Genomic DNA, 22,360 nt, shown 5'->3' with positions numbered 1-22,360 from the left:
ATACATATTTCAAAAAAAATGTAGAAATACAGTATGTCACACAGTTCAATTCTCCAGGTATTTTCTTGATGAAATATTAGTTTTTGTTAGCTAAGCACCCTCTTTTATATCATGATTACATTTATGTTGCCAATATTAAAAGACAAGTCTGCCAATATTGAAAGAGGCAATTTACAAGGGGGTGTGTGTGTGTGTGTGTTTGAAATATTAGATATATGGATCAAAGTGAACGTGAAGCATGCCAAACTACCTTAGGAATAAGTAAACATAGATGAATTGGAATGGAACAATTAATTTCATATTATTATAAATTATTCATGGAATGTCTGTACAATGGAATAGAATGATAATAATATACTGCTGAGTACTATATGAGCTTGACTATAACCTAATAAACAATAAGATGTTATCTGTTAAAAATAGTGGATATCCAGGAAGAATCAATACGAAGATATGCGTATATTAGGAATCACAGAACTATAGGGCTGGAAGGGATGTTGGAGGTCTTCTAGTCCAAACCCTTGCTCAATTATTGTTCTGTTCCAGCCTACGACTGGCCCTGTTTGAATGTCAGGGACAACCCCTTTTTATAGTCAACAGGCTGAAAAAAAACCAACCAAGTTTATTTACAAAGAGTTCAAACAAAAGTTAAACGAAAAGTTCAAGAGTTAAACCAAAAGTTCAAATAAGAATTAATAACAATAACAGACCAGGGCTCTAGCAGAAGATCTTCAAACGGTTGCCTTCAGCAACCAGCACCTCCCACATCTTCCCCTTTTATCAGCAGTCCCAAGGCGTGGCTTCTCATTGCCTTCTCCTGAGTTGCCTCATTGCCTTCCTCTGTTCTGCTCTGCTAGATTGCCTCCTGCTCCTAGTATCCCTGAACAGAGCCAGCTGTGGATCGTCTTCTTCCAATCCCTCATGCTCACACGGCTGAGTCTGAGGAGGAACAAGATGGGAGGGGCCAGGCTGAGAGTCCTGCAGTGTATCAGAACCTCCCTCTGACACCAAAGGCTCTCCAAACCCCTCTTCCTCCTCCTCTTCAGAATCATCCGACCCAGCTACTGGTACCACAGGCTGACGCTGAATCACAACAATTATTGCATCCTGGACAAATGTCTACCCGGTCTTTTCTTGAAGACCTACACTGATGGAGCATCCCTAACTCTGGGAAGCAAGCTGATCCATTGATTAATTGTTCTAACTGTCAGGAAAATTCACTTTAGTTCCAGCTTGGATCTATTTTTAAGTAGCTTCCACCTATTACTTCTTATCTTACCCTCAAGATAATAAGTCAACCCTCTTATACCTGTGACAGCCCAAAACACCGAAAGACAGTTCTCATGTTACCCCTAATTATTCTTTTTGTTATGCTAAACACATCTAGCTCCTTAACCATTAATCATACAGTTTAGCATCTAGATCCCTTATCATCTTTGTTGCTCGTTTCTACACTCTTCTAGGATCTGACCTCTGACCCGGCGCAGATCCCAGCGAGCCCCATGGTTCACCGAGGAGCTCCGGGAGATGAAGCGTCGGAGACGGGGCCTAGAGAGCCGTTGGAGGTCCAGTCGATCCGAATCCGACCGATTGCGACTAAGAATCCTCACCAGGTCTTATCTCGCTGCGATAAGGGTGGCAAAATCCAACTACTTTTCCACCCTCATCGCGTCCGCAGATAATCGCCCAGCTGCCTTGTTCAGGGTGACTCGCTCCCTATTAAACCAAGAGGTGAGGGAGGAACCCTTGCAGGGTCGAGCCGAGGAATTTGGTCAATATCTGCTGGATAAAATCGCTCGGATTCGAACTGGTCTGGACTCCAACTGGGCTGAGATGGAAGAACAAGACATGGACAGTCTTGTCGACGTCATCTGGGAAGAATTTGATCCTGTAACTCCTAAGGAAGTGGACAGGATTATGAGAAGGTTAAGCTCCTCCACATGCTTACTGGACCCGTGCCCTTCCTGGCTGGCCTATGCAGCTCGAGAGGCGACACGAGGCTGGTTCCTAGCGGTCATCTCTGCTTCTCTGAGTGAGGGTCACTTCCCCACCGCCTTGAAGGAGGCGGTGGTGAGACCTCTCCTCAAGAAGCCCACCTTGGACCCATCCTCTTTGAATAACTTTCGTCCAGTCTCCAATCTTCGCTTCCTTGCGAAGGTTGTTGAGAGCGTGGTGGCGCACCAACTTCCTCAGATCCTGGATGAAGCGGTTTATCTAGACCCGTACCAATCGGGTTTCAGGCCGGGCTACAGCACGGAGACGGCATTGGTCGCTCTGATGAATGATCTCTGGAGAGCCCGGGACAGGGGCCATTCCTCTGTCCTAGTCTTATTAGACCTCTCGGCGGCTTTCGATACCATCGACCATGGTATCTTGCTGCGACGCCTCAGGGGACTGGGAGTGGGAGGCACGGTTCTGCGTTGGTTCTCCTCCTTTCTCCAGGGTCGCTCGCAGTCGGTGCTGACAGGGGGACAGAGGTCGACCCCGAGGCCTCTCGCTTGCGGAGTCCCTCAGGGGTCGGTCCTCTCGCCTCTCCTGTTCAACATCTACATGAAACCGCTGGGTGAGATCATTCGCAGTTTTGGAGTAGGGTACCATCAGTATGCTGATGACACCCAGCTTTTTATCTCAACTCCAAACAATATCAGTGATGCCCTAGACGTGATGTCCCGCTGCCTGAAAGCGGTCCGGGAATGGATGGGGAGAAACAGGCTTCAACTGAACCCGGACAAGACTGAATGGCTGTACGTACCGGGAAACCAGGAGATTCAGAACGTCCCACTGCTTAACATTGGGGACAAGTTACTTCCCCCTGTTGATAGGGCCCGCAACCTGGGTGTCCTCCTAGACTCGCAGCTCTCCCTGGAAGACCACATTGGAGCTGTGACCAAGGGGGCCTTCTCCCGGGTTCGACTAATTCGCCAACTACGGCCTTATCTGGACCTGGATTCCTTACGTACAGTCACCCATGCCCTTGTGACATCTCGCCTAGACTATTGTAACGCTCTCTACATGGGGCTGCCCTTGAGATCCACTCGGAAGCTTCAACTGGTGCAAAGTGCGGCGGCACGGACACTCTTGGGAGCCTCCCGATACTCCCATATCACACCTCTCCTCCGTGCGCTGCACTGGCTTCCGGCTGCCTTCCGTGTGAAGTTCAAGGTGCTAACGATGACTTACAAAGCCCTACATGGCATGGGTCCGGACTACCTTCGGGAGCACCTTCTGCCGATGTCAGCACCCCACCGTCCTGTGCGCTCCCACAGAGAGGGCCTCCTCAGGGTGCCACCGCTCAAGGAATGTCGGCTGGTGGCCCCCAGGGGGAGGGCATTCTCAGTGGGTGCGCCAGCCCTCTGGAACACCTTACCAACAGAAATCCGGATGGCCCCTGACCTCCGTACCTTCCGTCGCGACTTAAAAACTTTCCTGTTTCAGCAGGCTGGCCTGGCATGATAGCGTTAATTGGGGTCCCAGTTTGTGTTCATTAGTGTTTCTTATTATTTTTATTGTTCGATCTGTATACCTTCCTTCCTCTGTACACCGCCCCGAGTCCCTCGGGAGAAGGGCGGTTTATAAAAACTAATAAATAAATAAATAAATAAATATTCAAAGTGTGGCCTCACTAGTGTAATGTAGAAAGTTACTGTCATTCTTGTGATCTTGATGCTATCCCTCTATTGATGCAGCCTAGGACTGCTTTGGGTTTTTTGGCAGCTGCAGTACACTGCTCGCTCATACTTATGTGGTGGTCCACTAGGACCCTAGCTAAAGTAGGAAGCCAAAAGATAACTGGAATAACAGGCAGGTTTGGCCTTGGAGTACAAAATGAAGCAGGGCACTGGCTGACAGAATTTTGTCAAGAGAATACGATGGTCATAGCAAACTTCCAACAACCCAAGAGACAGCTCTACACATGGACATCACCAGACAGTCACCACAGAAATCAGATTGACTATGTGCTCTGCAGCCAAAGATGGAGAAGCTCTATACAAGTTGTAATGGGGGTCTCCCGATACTCCCATGTAACACCTCTACTCCGCGAGCTGCATTGGCTTCCGGTTGCCCTCCGGGTGAAATTCAAGGTGCTGGTTATTACCTATAAAGCCCTACATGGCCTGGGTCCGGGCTATTTGAGGGAACACCTGCTGCCGGCATCAAACGCCCTTCGCCCAGTGCGCTCCCACAGGGAGGGTCTGCTCAGGGTGCCGCCGGTGAGAGATTGCCGGCGGGTGACACCCAGGGATAGGGCCTTCTCAGTGGGAGCGCCTGCCCTCTGGAACCAGCTGCCGGTGGAGCTGAGGACTGCCCCCGACCTCCGATCATTCCGCCGGGGCCTGAAGACCTGGCTCTTTGAGCTCTCAGGCCCAGGCTGAGGAGAAATTTTAATTGGGGTTTTAAGTATACAGGGTCAATTTAATATTTTTTAATTTGGTTTTTTAACTTTTGTATGGTGGATTTTTTAATTTCCTGTAAACCGCCCTGAGTCCTCAGGGAATAGGGCGGTATATAAATGTAACTAAATAAATAAATAAATAAATATACAGTCAGTAAAAACATGACCAGGAGCTGACTGTGGCTCAGACCATGAGCTTCTTGTTGCAAAATGTAGGCTTAAACTGAAGAAAGTAGGGAAAAGCACTAGGCCACTCAGGTATGAACTAAATCATATCCCTGATGAATATACAGTAGAGGTGACAAATAGATTTAAGGAATTAGATCTGATAGACAGAGTGCTTGAAGAACTATGGAGGGAGGTTCACAACATTGTACAAGAGGTAGCAACTAAAACCATCCCAAAGGGGGAAAAATGCAAGAAAGCAAAATGACTCTCTGAGGAAGCTTTGCAAATAGCTGAGGAAAGGAGGGAAGTGAAAGGTAATTGAATGCAGAATTCCAGAGAATAGCTAGAAGAGATAAGAATGCCTTCTTAAATGAACAGTGCAAAGAAATAGAAGAAAACAATAGAATAGGGAGGACCAGAGATCTCTTGAAGAAAATTTGAGAGATGAAGGGAACGTTTCATGCAAAAATGGGCATGATATAGGACCAAAATGGCAGGGACCTAACAGAGGCAGAAGAGATTAAGAAGAGTTGGCAAAACTACACAGAGGAACTATACAAGAATGAGCTTAACGTCCCTGATAACCACGATGAGGTGATCACTGACCTTGAGCCAGACATCCTAGAATGTGAAGTGAGGTGGGCCTTAGGAAAGCTGAGCAACAACAAAGCTAGTGGAGGTGACAGTATTCCAGCTGAGCTATTCAAAATCTTAAAAGACGATGCAGTAAAAGTGCTAGACTCAATTTGCCAGCAAATTTGGAAAACTCAACAGTGGCCACAGGATTGGACAAGATCAGTTTACATTCCAATTCCAAAGAAAGGCAGTGCCAAAGAATGTTCAAACGATCGTACCATTGCTCTCATTTCACATGCTAGTAAAGTTATGCTTAAAATGCGACAAGCTAGATTCCATCAGTATGTGGATCAAGAACTACCAGAAGTACAGGGAGGATTTTGAAAAGGCAGAGGAACTAGAGATCAAACTGCCAACATATGCTGGATCATGGAGAAAGCTAGGGAGTTCCAGAAAAACATCTACTTCTGCTTCATAGACTATGCTAAAGCCTTTGATTGTGTGGATCAAAACAAACTGTGGCAAGTTCTTAAAGAGATGGGAGTACCAGACCATCTTATTTGTCTCTTGAGAAACCTATATGTGGACCAAGAAGCAACAGTGAGAACTGGACACGGAACCACTGATTGGTTCAAAATTGGGAAAGGATTCCGGCAAGGCTGTATATTGTCGCCCTGCCTATTTAACTTATATGCAGAGCACATCATGAGAAAGGCAGGGCTAAATGAATCAAAAGTTGGGATTAAGATTGCCGGGAGAAATATCAACAACCTAAGATATGCAGATGATACCACTCTAATGGCAGAAAGTGAAAAGGAACTATAGAGCCTCTTGTTGAGGGTGAAGGAGAGTGCAAAAGTTGGGTTGAAACTTAACATTAAGTAAACCAAGATCATGGCATCCGGCCTTCTCAATTCCTGGCAAATAGATGGGGAAGAAATGTAGGTAGTGACAGATTTTATTTTCCTGGGCTCCAAGATCACTGCAGATGGTGACTGCAGCCAAGAAATTAAAAGATGCTTGCTCCTGGGGAGGAAAGCCATGGCAAATCTAGACAGCACACTAAAAAGCAGAGACATCACCCTGCCAACAAAAGTGTGTATAGTCAAAGCTATGGTCTTCTCAGTTGCAATGTATGGCTGTGAAAGTTGGACCATAAGAAAGGCTGCGCACCAAAGAGTTGAGGCCTTTGAACCATGGTGCTGGAGAAGACTCCTGCGAGTCCCTTGGACTGCAAGGCGATCAAACCGGTCAGTCCTAGAGGAGATCAACCCTGACTGCTCTTTAGAAGGGCAGATCCTGAAGTTGAAACTCAAATACTTTGGCCACCTAATGAGAAGGAAGGACTCACTAGAGAAGAGCCTAATGCTGGGAAAGATTGAGGGCAAGAGAAGAAGGGGACGACAGAGAATGAGGTGGCTGGATGGAGTCACTGAAGCAGTAGGCGTGAGTTTAAATGGACTCCAGAAGATGGTAGAGGACAGGAAGGCCTGGAGGAATGTTGTCCATGGGGTCACAATGGGTCAGACACAATTTTGCAACTAACAACAACAACAACACAGTTACTGCTTGAGCCAGCTACTACCTATTCTATACTTGTACATTTGTTTTTTCTGTCTAAGTGTAGTACCTTACTTTTCTCACCCTATCTTTGTGGATAGGGCCCAATGCTGAATTCTGTCTTCTGAATCTTGAGTCCATTTTCCAAAGTGTTGACAATTCTTCCCAGTTTGGTGTCATCTGCAAATTGATGAGTTCCCCTTCTATCCCCTCATCTAGATCATTTGTGAAGATGTTGAAGAGCACTTGAGAAACCCCATGCTTCCTTCTTTGTAGATGTAGTTCCATTAAGACTACATACTGAATACAACTGCAAATCCATCTGGTGGTGATGCTGTCTATCCCACATTTCTATTTTATCAAGAACTAGGCTGTGGTCTACTTTGTCAAATGCCTTACTGAAGTCCAAGTAAAGTATATCCACAGCATTTTCCTGATCCACTAATTTAGTCACTTTATAAAAGAAAGCAGTAAGGTTTGTCTGGCATGTTTTGTTTTTAACAGACCCATGCTGGCTTTTAGTAATTGCCCTGTTCATTTCTAAGTGCTCACAAATCTCCTGCTTCTTTTCCAGGATTTTCCCAGGTATTGATGTCATGTGATTAGTCTATACAGTAGTTTCCTGGATCCTCTTTTTCCCCTTCTTGAATAGTGGAATGGCATCAGTTGTTTTCAAATTCTCTGGCAGTTCCCCTCTGCTCCAGGAGTTCTGAAAGATTTTGTTCAGTGGTTCTGAGATCACATCAGTGTTTTCACTATCCTGGGATGTAAACCATCTGGCCCTGGCAATTTAAACTTTTGTAAAGTGGATAGGTGTAGGTGTTTTTTTTACCAGCTTCTTAGGACACAATGATAGAATGAATTCTACGAAAAATTGCAAGAAATACTAAATGCAATACTAGGAATGGTAGAATGAATTCTACAGAAAATTGCAAGAAATACTAAATGCAATACTAAGAATGGTATAGTATTGTTCTTGGATGAGTAGAATGGCAAAATTGAAGAAATGGAGGAACCTCTGTTTACAAGATGATTGTTATGACATGTTACTGCCTGCTTAACTCAAAGACATATTTTTCTAGGACTGTGTATCTTCTGTAAGATTCTGCCAACAGGATACAACAACAAGGACATACTGTGGATAGGAAGCATCTTTCCCACTTCAGATATTAATACCATACAAACCTCTAACAAAGCCCAGAATAGCTAGAGGCAATGGCTTTTTGTGATAAACATTTGTCTGTAGAGACTGGCATTGAGAAAGCATGAGTAGATAATAGATGCCTTGGAATTGTGGCTATGGAGACAGTTATTATGAACATCTTGGACTATATGCAAGCAGATGGTGGAAAGTGTTTGGCAAGGTTGAGAGAAGTAAAAAAAAAGATAATGGATCAGGTAGATTGCTGACATCAAAGATATTATTGGAATGTCTTTGGAAGAGTTACAAGTTACTAGTAAACATAATTCAGAATGAAAAATATTTCTTCATATAGTTGGCAGGAACTGAATCCAACTTAATAACAGCTAACTAAATTCCAGTAATTACTGTATAAGACTGATGATATATTTTTACCAACAGAACAAATGATTTGAGTAGGAAAAGCTGTCTCCCATTGTAATCTTAAGGAACGTTATAAGCTATTGTAAAGTACAGAGCATGGCATAGTTTAAAGTTAATCAGTGACTTCTTACAAAAATGATCACATTGTTAATTTGGTGAACTACCTATAAAGCAAATAAATCAATATGAAATATTTATTCAGATAACTGAATAAATGTTTAGACCAGACATGTCAAACACAAGGCCCGGGGGCCACATCAAGCCCATGAAGTGGTTTCATGTGGCCCGCGAAGCTATCCTGGAAACAGTGAGGGAACGGCCCCCACTGCCTTGGCCCTGGCCCAGAGACCCTCCTTCTGCCAGAGACCCTCAGATCTGTCCCACTCCTGCCCAGGCCCCCATAGGCACCCTTGATGCGAACGATGTAGAGCTGGCCACGCCCACCCAGTAGGCCATATGCACTCTAGCCACGCCTACCCAGTCGGCCACGCCCACCCTGGCCATACCCACCAGGCCCCCTGAGGGCAACCACAATGCTGATGCAGCCTTCAATGAAATTGAGTTTGACACCCCTGGTTTAGACAGTTTTTTTCTTATCTGCAGAATTGAGCAAAACCTCTTGAATAAGCCCCATTAATTACTCAGTGAACTTAATGCATGCTGCATTATTCTTTGCTAAGCAGGGAATCATTGAGCCAGCAGACAAAGATAGATATAAATACTCTTCCTCATCCTCATCATCATTTTTGCTTCCTTATTAACTTGGACATTTTTCCTGGGTCAGAATAAGGGAATAAGAGCTACTGATAGCAGAAATAAAGAACAAGTAGAACTTGTAGTGGATGTGTGATAAAATGTGTATTATTGGTGAAACCAATGCCTGCCCAACTTCCATAAATAAATTATGCTGATTTTTGTCATTGTTGCTACATATACAGTATGTGTGTGTGTTAGTACATTTTAGAATTTTTGAATCTATCTATCTTTCAGTGGAAGAAAGAAATTTCGTCAACAGTTATTGGGAAAGTAATGATTCAACCAGACTCAAATTTCACAGGACTCATTGCAGGCATTGTAGCAACAACATTTTTTCTCTCGCTGCTAGCATTTGGATTTCTCTTTTGGAGAAAAAAGAAAAAGCAAATCAAAGGTGATGATCATTAATTCTTTCCTAGAGTTTATTTAAAACTGCAGTAATTCTTTCTCAGCTAAAATATATTCCATGAGGTAAGAGGGTTAACCAAAACCGCATTTTCTATTAATGTTGAAGAAACTATAAATAATAAGAAAGCTGTCTTTAGCAAATGAAAACTCTTTCCTAATAAACAGAAAGATTTACAGAAAAAATGTACTTAGTTCTTTGCATCTGTCTCCCTTACAAAAGATACAGGACAGATTACCTGAGCCTATATTGACTTACTCAGGGAGGGATTTGGAACTGCTAATACAGATAATAGGCACGTGGATGGTGGTGTCAGCGCTGTATTCTTGGATTAATAAAAGCCTTTAACAAAATTCCTCATCAAAAGCTCTTTAATAAACTTAGTGACCTTTGAATAACTTGATTCATGCTTTTATAGATTATTAATTGGTTAAAAAAACCAAAAAAATAAAAAGTAGGAATAAGTGAGCGCTGTTCTGTATGGAGGGTAGAAAGAAGTATTGTTGTTGAAGGATCTGTGTTCAGACTATTTAACTTATTCATAGATGACTTTAACTTGGGTGTAAACAGTTTCTTGGCCATGTTTGCAGATAATAATGAATAAGATATGCAGAATAGTAAAAACCAAAAGTCAGCTAATCCATTAGGAATTCTTCAAACTAGCTTAATGGTCAAATAAATAGTAGAAGCAATTCCATTTTAGTACAATAAGTGTAGGCTGAAGAAAAAGGGTAGAAAAAGGCAGTCCAAGTAACTAGACCAGGGGTAGGCAACCTCGGCTCTTTTATGACTCATGGACTTCAACTCCCAGAATTCCTGAGCCAGCTGGCTCAGGAATTCTGGGAGTTGAAGTCCATGAGTCATAAAAGAGCCGAGGTTGCCTACCCCTGAACTAGACAGATCAAACCCCCCAAACCTCTGCATATAAGTTGTCTTAGAAAAAAGGGTTACAGAGGGAAGATATGATTGGTTCATACAATCATTAATGACACAGCAAGTCATGTGTAGTAGCAGAGGTAACTCCCTCCCCCCACCCCCCAAAAAACTCACTACAAAAAGGAAGCATCCAATAAAGCTGGTTGGAAGGCGATTTAAAACAAGAGGAAGCATTTGTTCATATAATGTATGAGTGATACAGTAGATGTCAGTTTTTGTGGAATTCATTGCTACATAATGTGATACTCATTAACCTAAATAACTAAATTCATGGAGGACAGGTCTATCAAAGACTGTAGGCCTTGAAAACTGTTTTCTCTAGGTTGCCTTCTGCCTGCAAGCAATCCAGGTTCATCTACTTGACCATTCTTACAAACAAAATGCTGGAATAAGATAAACCTTGGCCTAATCCAGTATATGGTTTTGATCGGAAAGATGAGATATTTTAAAAAGAATAAGAATTGTTGTTTGTTCCATTATGAATGATAATAATAGAAACATCAGGTTTTTTTTGTAATATTGACATTCTTTCTTCTATAAGATTTAGGTGGAGAGATTGTTCGCTATGATGGAAGAGTACACACTCCTCATTTGGACAGGCTTGTAAGTGCAAGGAGTGTAAGTCCTACAACTGAATTGGTGTCAAGTGAATCTGTAGACTATAGATCAACTTTTTTGGAAGGTACAGTATTACCATTTTTCTCATTAATAAATAGCAAAGGATTGCCAAATATTAAGCTATGTGGTTTCTATAATGAGATATACATTGGTATCTTTTCATTTGTCTTAGAAAGGTTTGTTGTATTAGGTAACATGATTTTTGTTACATAGTACTGATAGTGTTACCCAGTTAGGTAATGAAAGGTCTGCAAGAAAACAAAAAAACCTCAGAGAGCACTAAGGACCCCACTGTTGCATATTTATGAAAGTCTGTAACATGCTGAATCTGTTATAAAACCAACAATCCTCCTGCTTGTCTTCATCAATATTATGATTTTCCCCTTTTAATGATTTCCATATGCCACAATGTAAAGATGCTGATGATGAGAATAGTGAACCAATTCTTGCTGTAATTTCTATGAGAATGCTACCTCAAACAACAATCTTCTGCAGGTTTTATGTAATTCAGATGTAATTGTTTAAAACTACTATGTTTCCCCAAAAGTAAGACCTACGATGAAAATAAGCCCTAGCTTGATTTTGGGGGGTGGGGCACAAACCTAAAAATCAAGGCGGGAAGGTGGACCCTTACCTTGCAGCCAGGCCTCTCCTCGCTGGCCCACTTCTTCTGCGGCATCCCTAGGCCTGCATTTCACAGTCAGAGGCCTTTCCAGGAGGCCTCTGCAGAGGCCTTCCGGAAAGGCCTGACTGCAAAATGCAGGCCCGAGCTCCATTCTGAGCTACAGAATGAAGCTGCTCCTTCAGCCACAGAAGAGGACCAGCTGGGTGGGGCTTTCAGTGCTGGAGGTGAGTGAAAAAGAAACCCCTGAAAATAAGACTTGGTGCCTCTTTTGCAGGCAAATAAATAAATGAGACCTGGTCTTATTTTAGGGGAAATATGGTACTTAGCACATTTCCATTATCATACATCCTGAATCCGTGCCCCTCTCTTTGTTTCTTTTTTTCTTTTGATTGCCAGTATATTGCTAGTATATTGATGCCATCCCAGGTGAAATTTTAATTTGTGCAGTAGGCCTGTTCCTTATCTTTTTTCCCACCAGATTCACCAAAGTTTATAGAGTATTATAATTTACTCATGTAGTCTTTCTCTCATGCACTGTGCTTCCAGAAATGCATGAAGTCAATGGTGAACCTGTGACCTTTCACGATACTCATACTCAAAGACTTTTGCAATTTGTGAAATTTTGGACTCCTGTTTTATGCTGTCTGATCATATATAGGTAGTCCTTGAGTTATGAGTGTAATGGAGCCTGCACATTCCATTTGTAACTCGGAAACTTGTGCGAGAGAATCTCATACCTTGAATAAGATCACTCCCTGCTCGTTAACATCTGCATGGCTCGTTAAATGAACATGAGGTATCTCAGGGTGGGGAAGGCCATGGCGGGCCTAGTGATGGAACAGACCCCCAAGGCCTCCCTGACTCACTAAAATACTTCATGCTTTCCCCTCCCTTCATGCTGTGCTGGACTCACCTTGAAAAGATCTGTCTCCTCTCTGCTGTGGTTCCTGCTGCTGCCTGGATCTGAGACTGAGATCTGAGGCTGCCTGGATCTGCATGCCTCCAGAGGCTGGATCCGGGCATTGGAGGCCTTTTCCAGGCTGATGCTGCCTGGAAGTGAGGCTGGGGGAACTTCTGCATGCCTCCAGGCCTCAGAGGTCTTTTCCAGGCCACTGTCGCCTAGATCTGAGGCTGGGGGATGCTTCCATGGCCCTCTGGAGACCCGTTTCCAGGCAGCGGCAGCCTGGAAAAGGCCTCCGGTGTCCAAATCAGGCATCCGGAGGGCCACAGAAGTGTCCCTTGTAAGGGTGAACGACTGCCATGGTGCCACAATATTCATAATTTCAGGATTTGATCGTAAGCACTAGGGGGTGCTTATTGTGGTAACTTCGAACGTTTGCTAAAGGAACACTCGTAACTTGGGGACTACCTGTAAATCTCACTATCAGCATCCTAATTTGTAGAGTGGCAGTAATGTGAAGTGTCCATGCACCTGCAGGATGTCTTTAAAAAATTCCAAGTAATTCTAGGACATTATCCATCTTAAGGCTGCTTCATAACACCATTTTTCTTACATATTTGGAAAAAGAATAACACTTAAATTAGTGCTGCTGAATACATGAAGCAACATGTCAGGTTGTATCAAAGTTCAATATCTGACTTAAGATCAGAACTATTCATGCTAAACCTAAGAATGCTTATTCCAAGGTGTAAAGCAGGGCTTTTCAACCAGTGGTACGGGTACCACCTGTGGTACATTGGCACCTGGCAGGTGGTACGCGACCATCCTACAAAAGTGGTAGCGAGGAGGGGAATGAGCTGAACCGGTGGCAGCACCGCACAAGCCTGAGCGAGAGATGGCTAGAGCTGCAGGGCTCAGCGAAAGCACCAGGACCAGCACTTCTTCGGGGCTGTCAGGGCTCAGCGGAAGCACCAGGATCAGCGCCAGGCTCCAGGTGGAGCCCGGCGCTGATCCTGGTGCTTCTGAGCCCAGAAGAAGCACCAATCAGCTGAAATGTTGCAGCATCTCCAGGGTCTTGTGATTTACATTCAGATGCTTGGCAACTGATTCATATTTATGACAGTCACATATCCCAGGGTCATGTGAAGTGACCAAAACCTGCTGCAGCCACCCAGCGGGGGCGGGGCGTGTGATAAAAACCAAACACCTCCCACCCCACCTCTGCTGCCAATCCTCAACAGAAATGCTCACAACAATGAAAACCTCGGACAGGAGGAAGAGCATCACCGGGGCAGGCAGGCAGGTGTCTTGCTCGGCTGTGGCTTGGGGGGCACTTTTTTCAGTGCCACTGTAACTTCAAACAGTCACTAAGCGAACTGTTGTAAGTCGAGGACTACCTGTACTTCATCACTTTTTTCCTTTTTTTTTTTGGGTCATCAAGTTTTTGACACCTTGCTAGGCAACTGGTGGTACTCGGACGTTGCCATATCCTAAAAGTGGTACAATAGGTGAAAAGGTTGAAAAGCCCTGGTGTAAAGCATTCAAAACTCTGAGGCTGCAACCTCTTCCAGAGTCTTGGCAAGGCTGTTTCATGGATTTTTCCAAATGTTCTACTTGCCAAATGAAGTGGCTATGAATGCACATATAAGGAATGACAAGGTATAAAAATCCTTGAGGTACTTGGGCTGAGCACTGCATAGAAAGCAGTTATCTCAATGCTTCAACAAAGTGCTTCACAAGTGAGCTTTGTAAAGTGCCTTTTCAAATGCTTTGCACAGTGCTAGTGATGCATCAGATCAGGCATATACAATCATTTAGGCATACTATAAACAGGTCAGTATACTGTATGTATAAAAGTGGCCTTTCTCTAAACTCTGGAATTGCTAGCCTAAACTCTCTTTAAGTAAAAATAAGATTAATGTATGAGTAGAACATCCTGGTCTTATTTCAACATAGATGGCTACGAAGAGAGTACTTTCTGTTTACAAATATAAAGAAAATCTCAGCACAGGTAGGAATGCTTTTATGTCCTTGTAAGAAGTGTTCACATTGATTGCTGAACTGTACGACACACAAACCAAACATTTCCTGACAGCATTATAATAGACCATATTTTGACTACAATTATATCTCTACACACACACACACACACACACACACACACACACACACACACACCAGGTACTTGCAGCAAAATAAACATAAATAGAATTCAGTCAATAACATTGAGAACAGATCCAGATGTATAATCCAGATGTGTTAATTAAAACTTCCAGAATTCTTAGAAATTGAAGAACCACGTACTGGGAGATGAAGGATTTAAGAATTGAAAGTTGAGGGACCCTAGTTTGGAGAATGCTAATCTAGACAATGAAGCAATGATTATTTAGGTTTTGGATATCAAAAGTTATTAACTTCCAATTGTAAGAAGAGATGGCATACAAATGTGAGTAAATTAAATAAATAATGCAATAAGTTAAATAAATACAAGTATAATAATCAGCATACTATTATGCTGGAACACTTCCTAGTGCATTGTGTCTGCCAGAACAAGGTCTCATTTAAAGATTCTCCATTGTTTGCTAAGAAAGGGAAAGAGACCCACACATTTCCTAGGCTTTGTTATCAACCATTTCCTTGGATTCAGAGTAATGAGAATAGCAGTGTTTTGTTTAGACACATTTTTATTCTGCTAACTTGTCTATGCAAATTAATAAAGACTGATGTTTGATCAACCCTATACATTATGGTTCTTAAACAAAAATAGTAAGTGCATTTACTGTACTTAAAAATGTTAAATACTAAAAATTCAGGAAATGAATAATAAAAGTCAATTTCCTATTTGAATATTTACCTCTTGATAAATATAGTTACAGTAATTTGGAAAGTATTACCGTAACCAGATTTTAAACTGTTCATTAAATAATAATTTGAAAATAACCAATATCCTTTGTTATTTCTTTCTTCTGTTCTCTAATGTGTAATGTCTGTTTCCATAAAATTACTACAAATTCAGATTGTTTTTGTTACAATTTTGAGCTTGGTTCAAAATACAAAATTGTTAGGAAATTCTACAAAAGAAAATGTGGTTTGCACCATGGCAATTCCGATTAAGGTTTGCAGTAGAACAGTATGTTTTTGAGAGTTGGGATGTCAATTAGTGTTTAAAAATAGTTTTATATAAATGGTGTGAAGAAAATATTACCCGAACAAATGAAAGACAAATTATAGTATACTGTATAACGGTTTGTTTTTGCAAGCCATATTCTCTTGGTCTATAAGGGCTTCTGATTCTGTTTCCAAGCTTAGCTCCACCATTTTAAATGAATCCTGCAAGCCAGATATTTCTGTAGGATCATTGTGAAAAGTTCTCTCTCAAGGGCATAGCTACTGTGTCTCTCAAGTTGCAGATAAGCTGGTTCCTGTTACAGTTATTGTTATTGTTTTAGTAATCATGTGTTACATTATGTAATAAGGTGAAAAATAAATTTTAAAATGAAAACTAAACAGATAAAAGAAAGTCTTTCTGTGGCAGAATTTGCTATTGACAAAGATGTTTACATTTTCTTATAGACCAATTTCCAACTTTATCTCAGAACGGATCTTGCAGGCCAACCCAATATCATGTGGACCTATCTCCTATTCTGTCTACTGGAGACTCCGATTTAGCTAGTCCATTGTTACAGACTAATGTTCACATTGACATCAGTGCCTTAAATCCAGATCTGGTCAAAGAGGTTGAGCATGTTGTTATTGGTGCTGATAATATGATTGTGCACTTCAGTGAAGTAATAGGAAGAGGTAGGTGTCTCAATTGTATTTTATATTTACACATTTAATTTCAAAAATTTGGCTTTATCCCTGCTTATGTTGGGATGCTGAATCATTCGATCTTATGCAATTTTATACTACATTCCATTGGGGACTTCCCAAAAAATCATTCAATGCATCAGAGAGTACATCCAACATCAGAAATCACTTATTTGCACACAGGAAAACTTCAAGAGTTATATTTCTAAGGTTAGGAAGGTCTGATATTGTAAACGTTCAAAGGAAGATGTGCCAATGGCAGGGTGATGGATCTAGTAGATTTAGATTTAGTAGGTTTCTGTCTCCAGCAGAACTTTTGAAATATCAGAGCTTTTAATTAGAAAAATCATTGTTTTATCATTATTTTATCATGTTTTGGCTGTGTCGCATTGTTCTGAGCAGCTCAGAATGATTTCTGAAAGAATCCAGGACAAATTTCTTTCCCTCAGCACTTGATCACTCAAAATATAAAGACAGCTCCAGAAAAATCAGTAGAAATTGGACTTGTGGTGATATTTTCTCTTTGCAGGGCATTTTGGATGTGTTTATCATGGAACTTTATTGGATACCGATGGCAAGAAAATTCATTGTGCTGTGAAATCCTTGAACAGTGAGCCTCATAATATTTTATTCTGAATCATTGTATTTTCACTGACTAAACTATATTTGTTGAGCCATGATTATTTTTATCAAGTTAAGTGTCTTTGTGTAGCTTGCAGAAATTTTATTCCGTACATCTTACAATGTCCATATGAAAGAATGCTCATTATTTCCACCCACATAATAAATAAAAGATTAAAGGAAAGAGGGAAAAATTATGGTTTCATTTTACCACTGGACTAGCTTATGTTCACTTTTTATGAGTGAGACAGTTGGAAAACAGCAGGATTTAATTGGCACAAACTATTAATAACATTCTTTTAGTTTGACAGATGGAGCATTTCTATATATTGTTATTAATATATGAAAAAGGAAGAGAAAGGAATTCTGGAACTATGTTGCTAAAATTTGTTAAATACATTCCAGATAACACTCTTCCAGCTCATTTGCTTATAGATAGGCAGCGTCTAGCCCTGCAAATACCTGAATATAATTTTGAGAATACATATCTAAATTTCAATGTGTTTTATTATAACTTTATTAGTATTATAAAGGAGTAATACTAAGGATCTATATTTGTTCCTTTCATTAAAATGTATTTAAAATATATTAGAAATTATATGTATATTTATTTAAAAATTGTTGCTGCATTTTTCAGGAATTACAGATTTGGATGAAGTAGCTCAATTCTTAAAAGAAGGAATTATAATGAAAGATTTCACTCATCCCAATGTCCTGTCACTGCTTGGAATTTGCTTGCCTAATGAAGGTTCTCCTTTGGTGGTGCTTCCTTATATGAAACATGGAGATCTTCGAAACTTCATTAGAAATGAATCTCATGTATGTGTATTATGGGATGTTCAGTAGTGATCCAGTTAGGCAATTATATATTATTACAGTTCTGCTGTCTGAAAGTATAAATTGGTGGATCAATTATTACTTTGAAATATGGTATTTGTAATCAGAATTTAATGAAGTTGCATTACACATTTTACGTAAAAATAATTGATCGTTGAAAAATACAGAAAAACTACCTGGATCAAAAGATTTATGTGTAGGATTTATTTTATTTTATTTATTAAATTTTTATGCCACCCACCTCCTCTACAAAGTGACTCTGGGTGGGTGTTTGGACCTGGATGATCAGAATTCCTGTCTGGAGGAGTGTAAGGAATCTGAATTTTTGTTCTTTGGTTTCTTGTACATTGGAGGGAGATGGGCTGGGCTTATAAACATTTTCATATATGTAGACAATTTCTTTAAAGCAATATGCCATGCTCAGACCTTAATATCCCGGTAAATCTGGGAAAACTCTGTAATCATTGAGAGCTGCTGAGGTTGCTATCTAATTCTGGTAGTTTCCCATTTATCTTTGCCATAGGCAATTCTTTATAATTAAAATAAACAAAATATAAAAATTACGGTACAAACCTTCTGTTGTTTAAGTAAACTAATGTTCACCCTAGTTTTGAAAGAACCATACCAATATTTTAAGCCTTAGTTTTCATAGGTAGCTTTATTAGTAAGGTCTAAAAACTTGCTCTGCAAGTTAAAATAGCAATCCTATGCACATTCAATTACAATTTTTTAATAATTCTGTAATGAAATCTTTCTTCTTAATATATATTATATATATAAAAATCACTGTGTAATAACAACAAAATGGTAATCTAAAACTTAGGTTATCACATATTTCAACACTTCTAGCAATCAGTTAATTTCATCTAGATTTCATTGTATACATGCTATATAATCAAATAAATACTTAAAATTTATTCAATATTTTTGTTTCCTTGGTTACTAATGCAACTTTAGGGTCAGGAAAAACTATGTTTGAATGTAGAACCTTTCAATATTAAAATGAAGACTAAGTTTGATTTCATCAATTACAGTACATATTTATAACTGAAAGTCATTCTCCACTGCATTGTTTTAACTACTAACATGTCCATAATTTTCAGAATCCAACAGTGAAGGATCTGATTGGATTTGGTCTACAAGTAGCAAAAGGGATGAAATATCTTGCAAGCAAAAAATTTGTCCATAGAGATTTAGCAGCAAGAAATTGTATGTAAGTACAGATTAACTTTTTTCTCACATTATTTCTAGTGATTAAGGCACCAGAACAGAAGCCAGGAGATTGTTTTAATCTCACCTTAGTGATATAAGTCAGCTGAGTGATTTTGAGACAGTTACTTTCAGCTCAACTTACCTCATGGGGCAGTTGTGGAAAAAATAGGAATACAGAGGAAGATTTAGATCTGTTCACTGCCTTGAATTATTTATTTAAAAAACAAGAGGGTGGGATAAAAATAGTGGCATCTGGGAAAAAAGTTCACTCCATTTATATTATTTTATTTCTTATTTCTGTAATGTATTTTTTAATATGAAACTTAGAACTTAATGTTACTATAGATCGGGGTGTCAAACTGCTAGCCCACGGGCCGGATGCATCATGCCAAAACCACCCTCATCCCATTGCCAGCAATGGGGAAAAAGTCGCAATATGTCACGACATGTCACGTGATGTTGCGAGTTTAACACCCCTGCTATAGATAAATGTTTCTCAGTTTTTGCAACTTTCAAGATGTGTGGACTTCAGCTCCCAGAATTCTCTGGTCAGTATGTCTTAAAGATTTTTAATCTGAAAGTTGCCAAGGCAGAAAAACATTGCCACAGATGTTTACAACTGCTGAATATCACTCAGAGAGTTGCGTTATTTATGTGGTATAGGAAACAGCATTACATTCAATTTTACTTACTCTTAGGAATTTTTTCTTTCTGTGCAGGATTCTGAGGTTCAAATTGTTCTGTTTTGAGGAGCATCCTTTCTATAAATCAATGTTCAATGTTGGTTTTCTCTGAGAAGGCATTATTTCCATGTTTTCTGTTGCATTTTTACAGGTTTCCTTTGTTCCTGAAACATCATTTGATTATATCACAATAACATGCTTAATGTTAACATACCTACATGCCCATCATGTTATTTTCTTTCAAGATAAGCAATGTTTTGGGAAAAAAACAGAATTAGACTAAGCCAAAGAAACTGAAAGAAAGAAATGAGAAAAGATTAAACAATCTAACAAAATCTAATTTGCATCAACATCATTTCCTCTTATACCTTTTTTCTTCATTCCATCATACTCATTTCTTCATATAGTTCCTTTTCTTCTTTAAACATCTTACCTCTTTCTTTTTGAGATTCTTGTAATCTCCATCCTTTCCTCCTTTTCTGCATTCACTTTTCCTTCATATATTTGTTTTGTAATGTGATCCTCATTTAGTTTCTTCATATGACCAATCAACTTTGATATTTCTTTCTACTGATATTTTCTATTCAAGTCACATTTATTCATTCTCCATAATATTTATTGTTTAATCACACATTCTTAAAGTACCTCATTCCCACTGAATTCAATTTAGTTTCATGTTTCTCCTGAGTAGAAGCAAGTCCTTGCAGACAGCCAGGTTTGCTTCTTTTGACAAACATTCATTCCTCACAACCTAGTACTTACACTATAACTCACTATTTTTCTATCAAAATATACACATCATAAAATTTCTGTCCATTTTCTCATAATTAGTAAATGTTTTACCAAGACATAAATACTCCAATTGCTCTTATTTTTTTATTCGTTTATGCTCCTTCAGTTAGAAACAAAAACCTGAATTTAAGTTGCTGACAAGCATAGTATAAACTCTACAATGCATATAATACTAAGATTATAGTTGTTGTTAGTTGTGAAGTCATGTCCGACCCATCGTGACCCCATGGACAACGTTCCTCCAGGCCTTCCTGTCCTCTACCATCTTCTGAAGTCCATTTAAGCTCACGCCTACTGCTTCAGTGACTCCATCCAGCCACCTCATTCTCTGTCATCCCCTTCTTCTCTTGCCCTGAATCTTTCCCACCATTAGGCTCTTCTCCAGTGACTCCTTGCTTCTCATTAGGTGGCCAAAGTATTTGAATTTCAACTTCAGGATCTGCTCTTCTAAAGAGCAATCAGGGTTGATTTCATGTAGGGCTGACCGGTTTGATCTCCTTGCAGTCCAAGGGACTCGCAGGAGTCTTCTCCAGCACCATAGTTCAAAGGCCTCAATTCTTTGGCGCTCGGCCTTTCTTATGGTCCAGCTTTCACAGCCATACATTGCAACTGGGAAGACCATAGCCTTGACTATACGCACTTTTGTTGGCAGGGTGATGTCTCTGCTTTTTAGTGTGCTGTCTAGATTTGCCATAGCTTTCCTCCCCAGGAGCAAGCGTCTTTTAATTTCTTGGCTGCAGTCCCCACCTGCAGTGATTTTGGAACACAGGAAAATAAAATCTGTCACTATCTCCATTTCTTCCCCATCTATTTGCCAGGAATTGAGAAGGCTGGATGCCATGATCTTGGTTTTCTTAATGTTAAGTTTCAAGCCAACTTTTGCACTCTCCTTCGCCCTCAACAAGAGGCTCTTTAGTTTTTCTTCACTTTCTGCCATTAGTGTGGTATCATCTGCATATCTTAGGTTGTTGATATTTCTTCCGGCAATCTTAATTCCAACTTTTGATTCATCCAGCCCTGCCTTTCTCATGATATGCTCTGCATATAAGTTAAAGTTAGAGCCTTGGTGGAGCAGTGGGCTAATGCCTCCTTAAGTAACACCAGCTGCCTGCAATTAGTGCAGGTTCACATCACACCAGGCTCAAGGTTGACTCAGCCTTCCATCCTTCTGAGGTAGGTAAAATGAGGACCCAGATTCTTGGGGGCAATTAAGCTGACTTTGTAATAATGCCGCTTGGGGTGTGTGTGAAAGCCCTAATAAGCAGGCATATACATAGAATGAAGGCTACTGCTAAGCTTGTCAGCTGCCCTGAGTCTTCGGAGAAGGGCGGGATATAAATGGAATTAAAATAAATAAAATAAATAAAAATAAATAGGCAGGGCGACAGTATACAGCCTTGCCGGACTCCTTTCCCAATTTTGAACCAATCAGTGGTTCCGTGTCCAGTTCTCACTGTTGCTTCTTGACCCGCATATAGGTTTCTCAAGAGACAAATAAGATGGTCTGGTACTCCCATCTCTTTAAGAACTTGCCACAGTTTGTTGTGATCCACACAATCAAAGGCTTTAGCATGAAGCAGAAGTAGATATTTTTCTGAAACTCCCTAGCTTTCTCCATGATCCAGCATACTTTGGCAATTTGATCTCTAGTTCTTCTGCCTCTTCGAAATCCTGCCTGTACTTCTGGTAGTTCTCAATCCACATACTGCGGGAGTCTAGGTTGTAGGATTTTAAGCCTAACTTTACTAGCATGTGAAATGAGTGCAATGGTGTGATAGTTTGAACATTCTTTGGCACTGCCTTTCTTTGGAGTTGGAATGTAAACTGATATTTTTCAATCCTGTGGCCACTGTTGAGTTTTCCAAATTTGCTGGCAAATTGAGTGTAGCACTTTTACACTAC

General features: G+C 40.5%; 1 protein-coding gene across 1 annotated transcript in view; it reads left to right on the top strand.

Moving 5' to 3' along the window:
* Positions 1–22,360, top strand: part of MET (MET proto-oncogene, receptor tyrosine kinase) — a 201,164-nt gene that overhangs the window by 161,703 nt on the left and 17,101 nt on the right. The window contains exons 13-18 of the mRNA XM_081331187.1: positions 9,252–9,411; positions 10,901–11,041; positions 16,077–16,304; positions 16,843–16,923; positions 17,572–17,753; positions 18,875–18,984. Of these exons, the coding sequence (XP_081187313.1) occupies positions 9,252–9,411; positions 10,901–11,041; positions 16,077–16,304; positions 16,843–16,923; positions 17,572–17,753; positions 18,875–18,984 (902 nt within the window). The remainder of the gene's footprint in view (positions 1–9,251; positions 9,412–10,900; positions 11,042–16,076; positions 16,305–16,842; positions 16,924–17,571; positions 17,754–18,874; positions 18,985–22,360) is intronic.

The sequence above is a fragment of the Vipera berus genome (genome assembly GCF_964194415.1).
Source record: "Vipera berus genome assembly, chromosome: 6".
NCBI lineage: Eukaryota > Metazoa > Chordata > Lepidosauria > Squamata > Viperidae > Vipera > Vipera berus.
The sequence above is the reverse complement of the archived record's forward strand: the minus strand, read 5'-3'. Positions and strand labels throughout refer to the sequence as shown.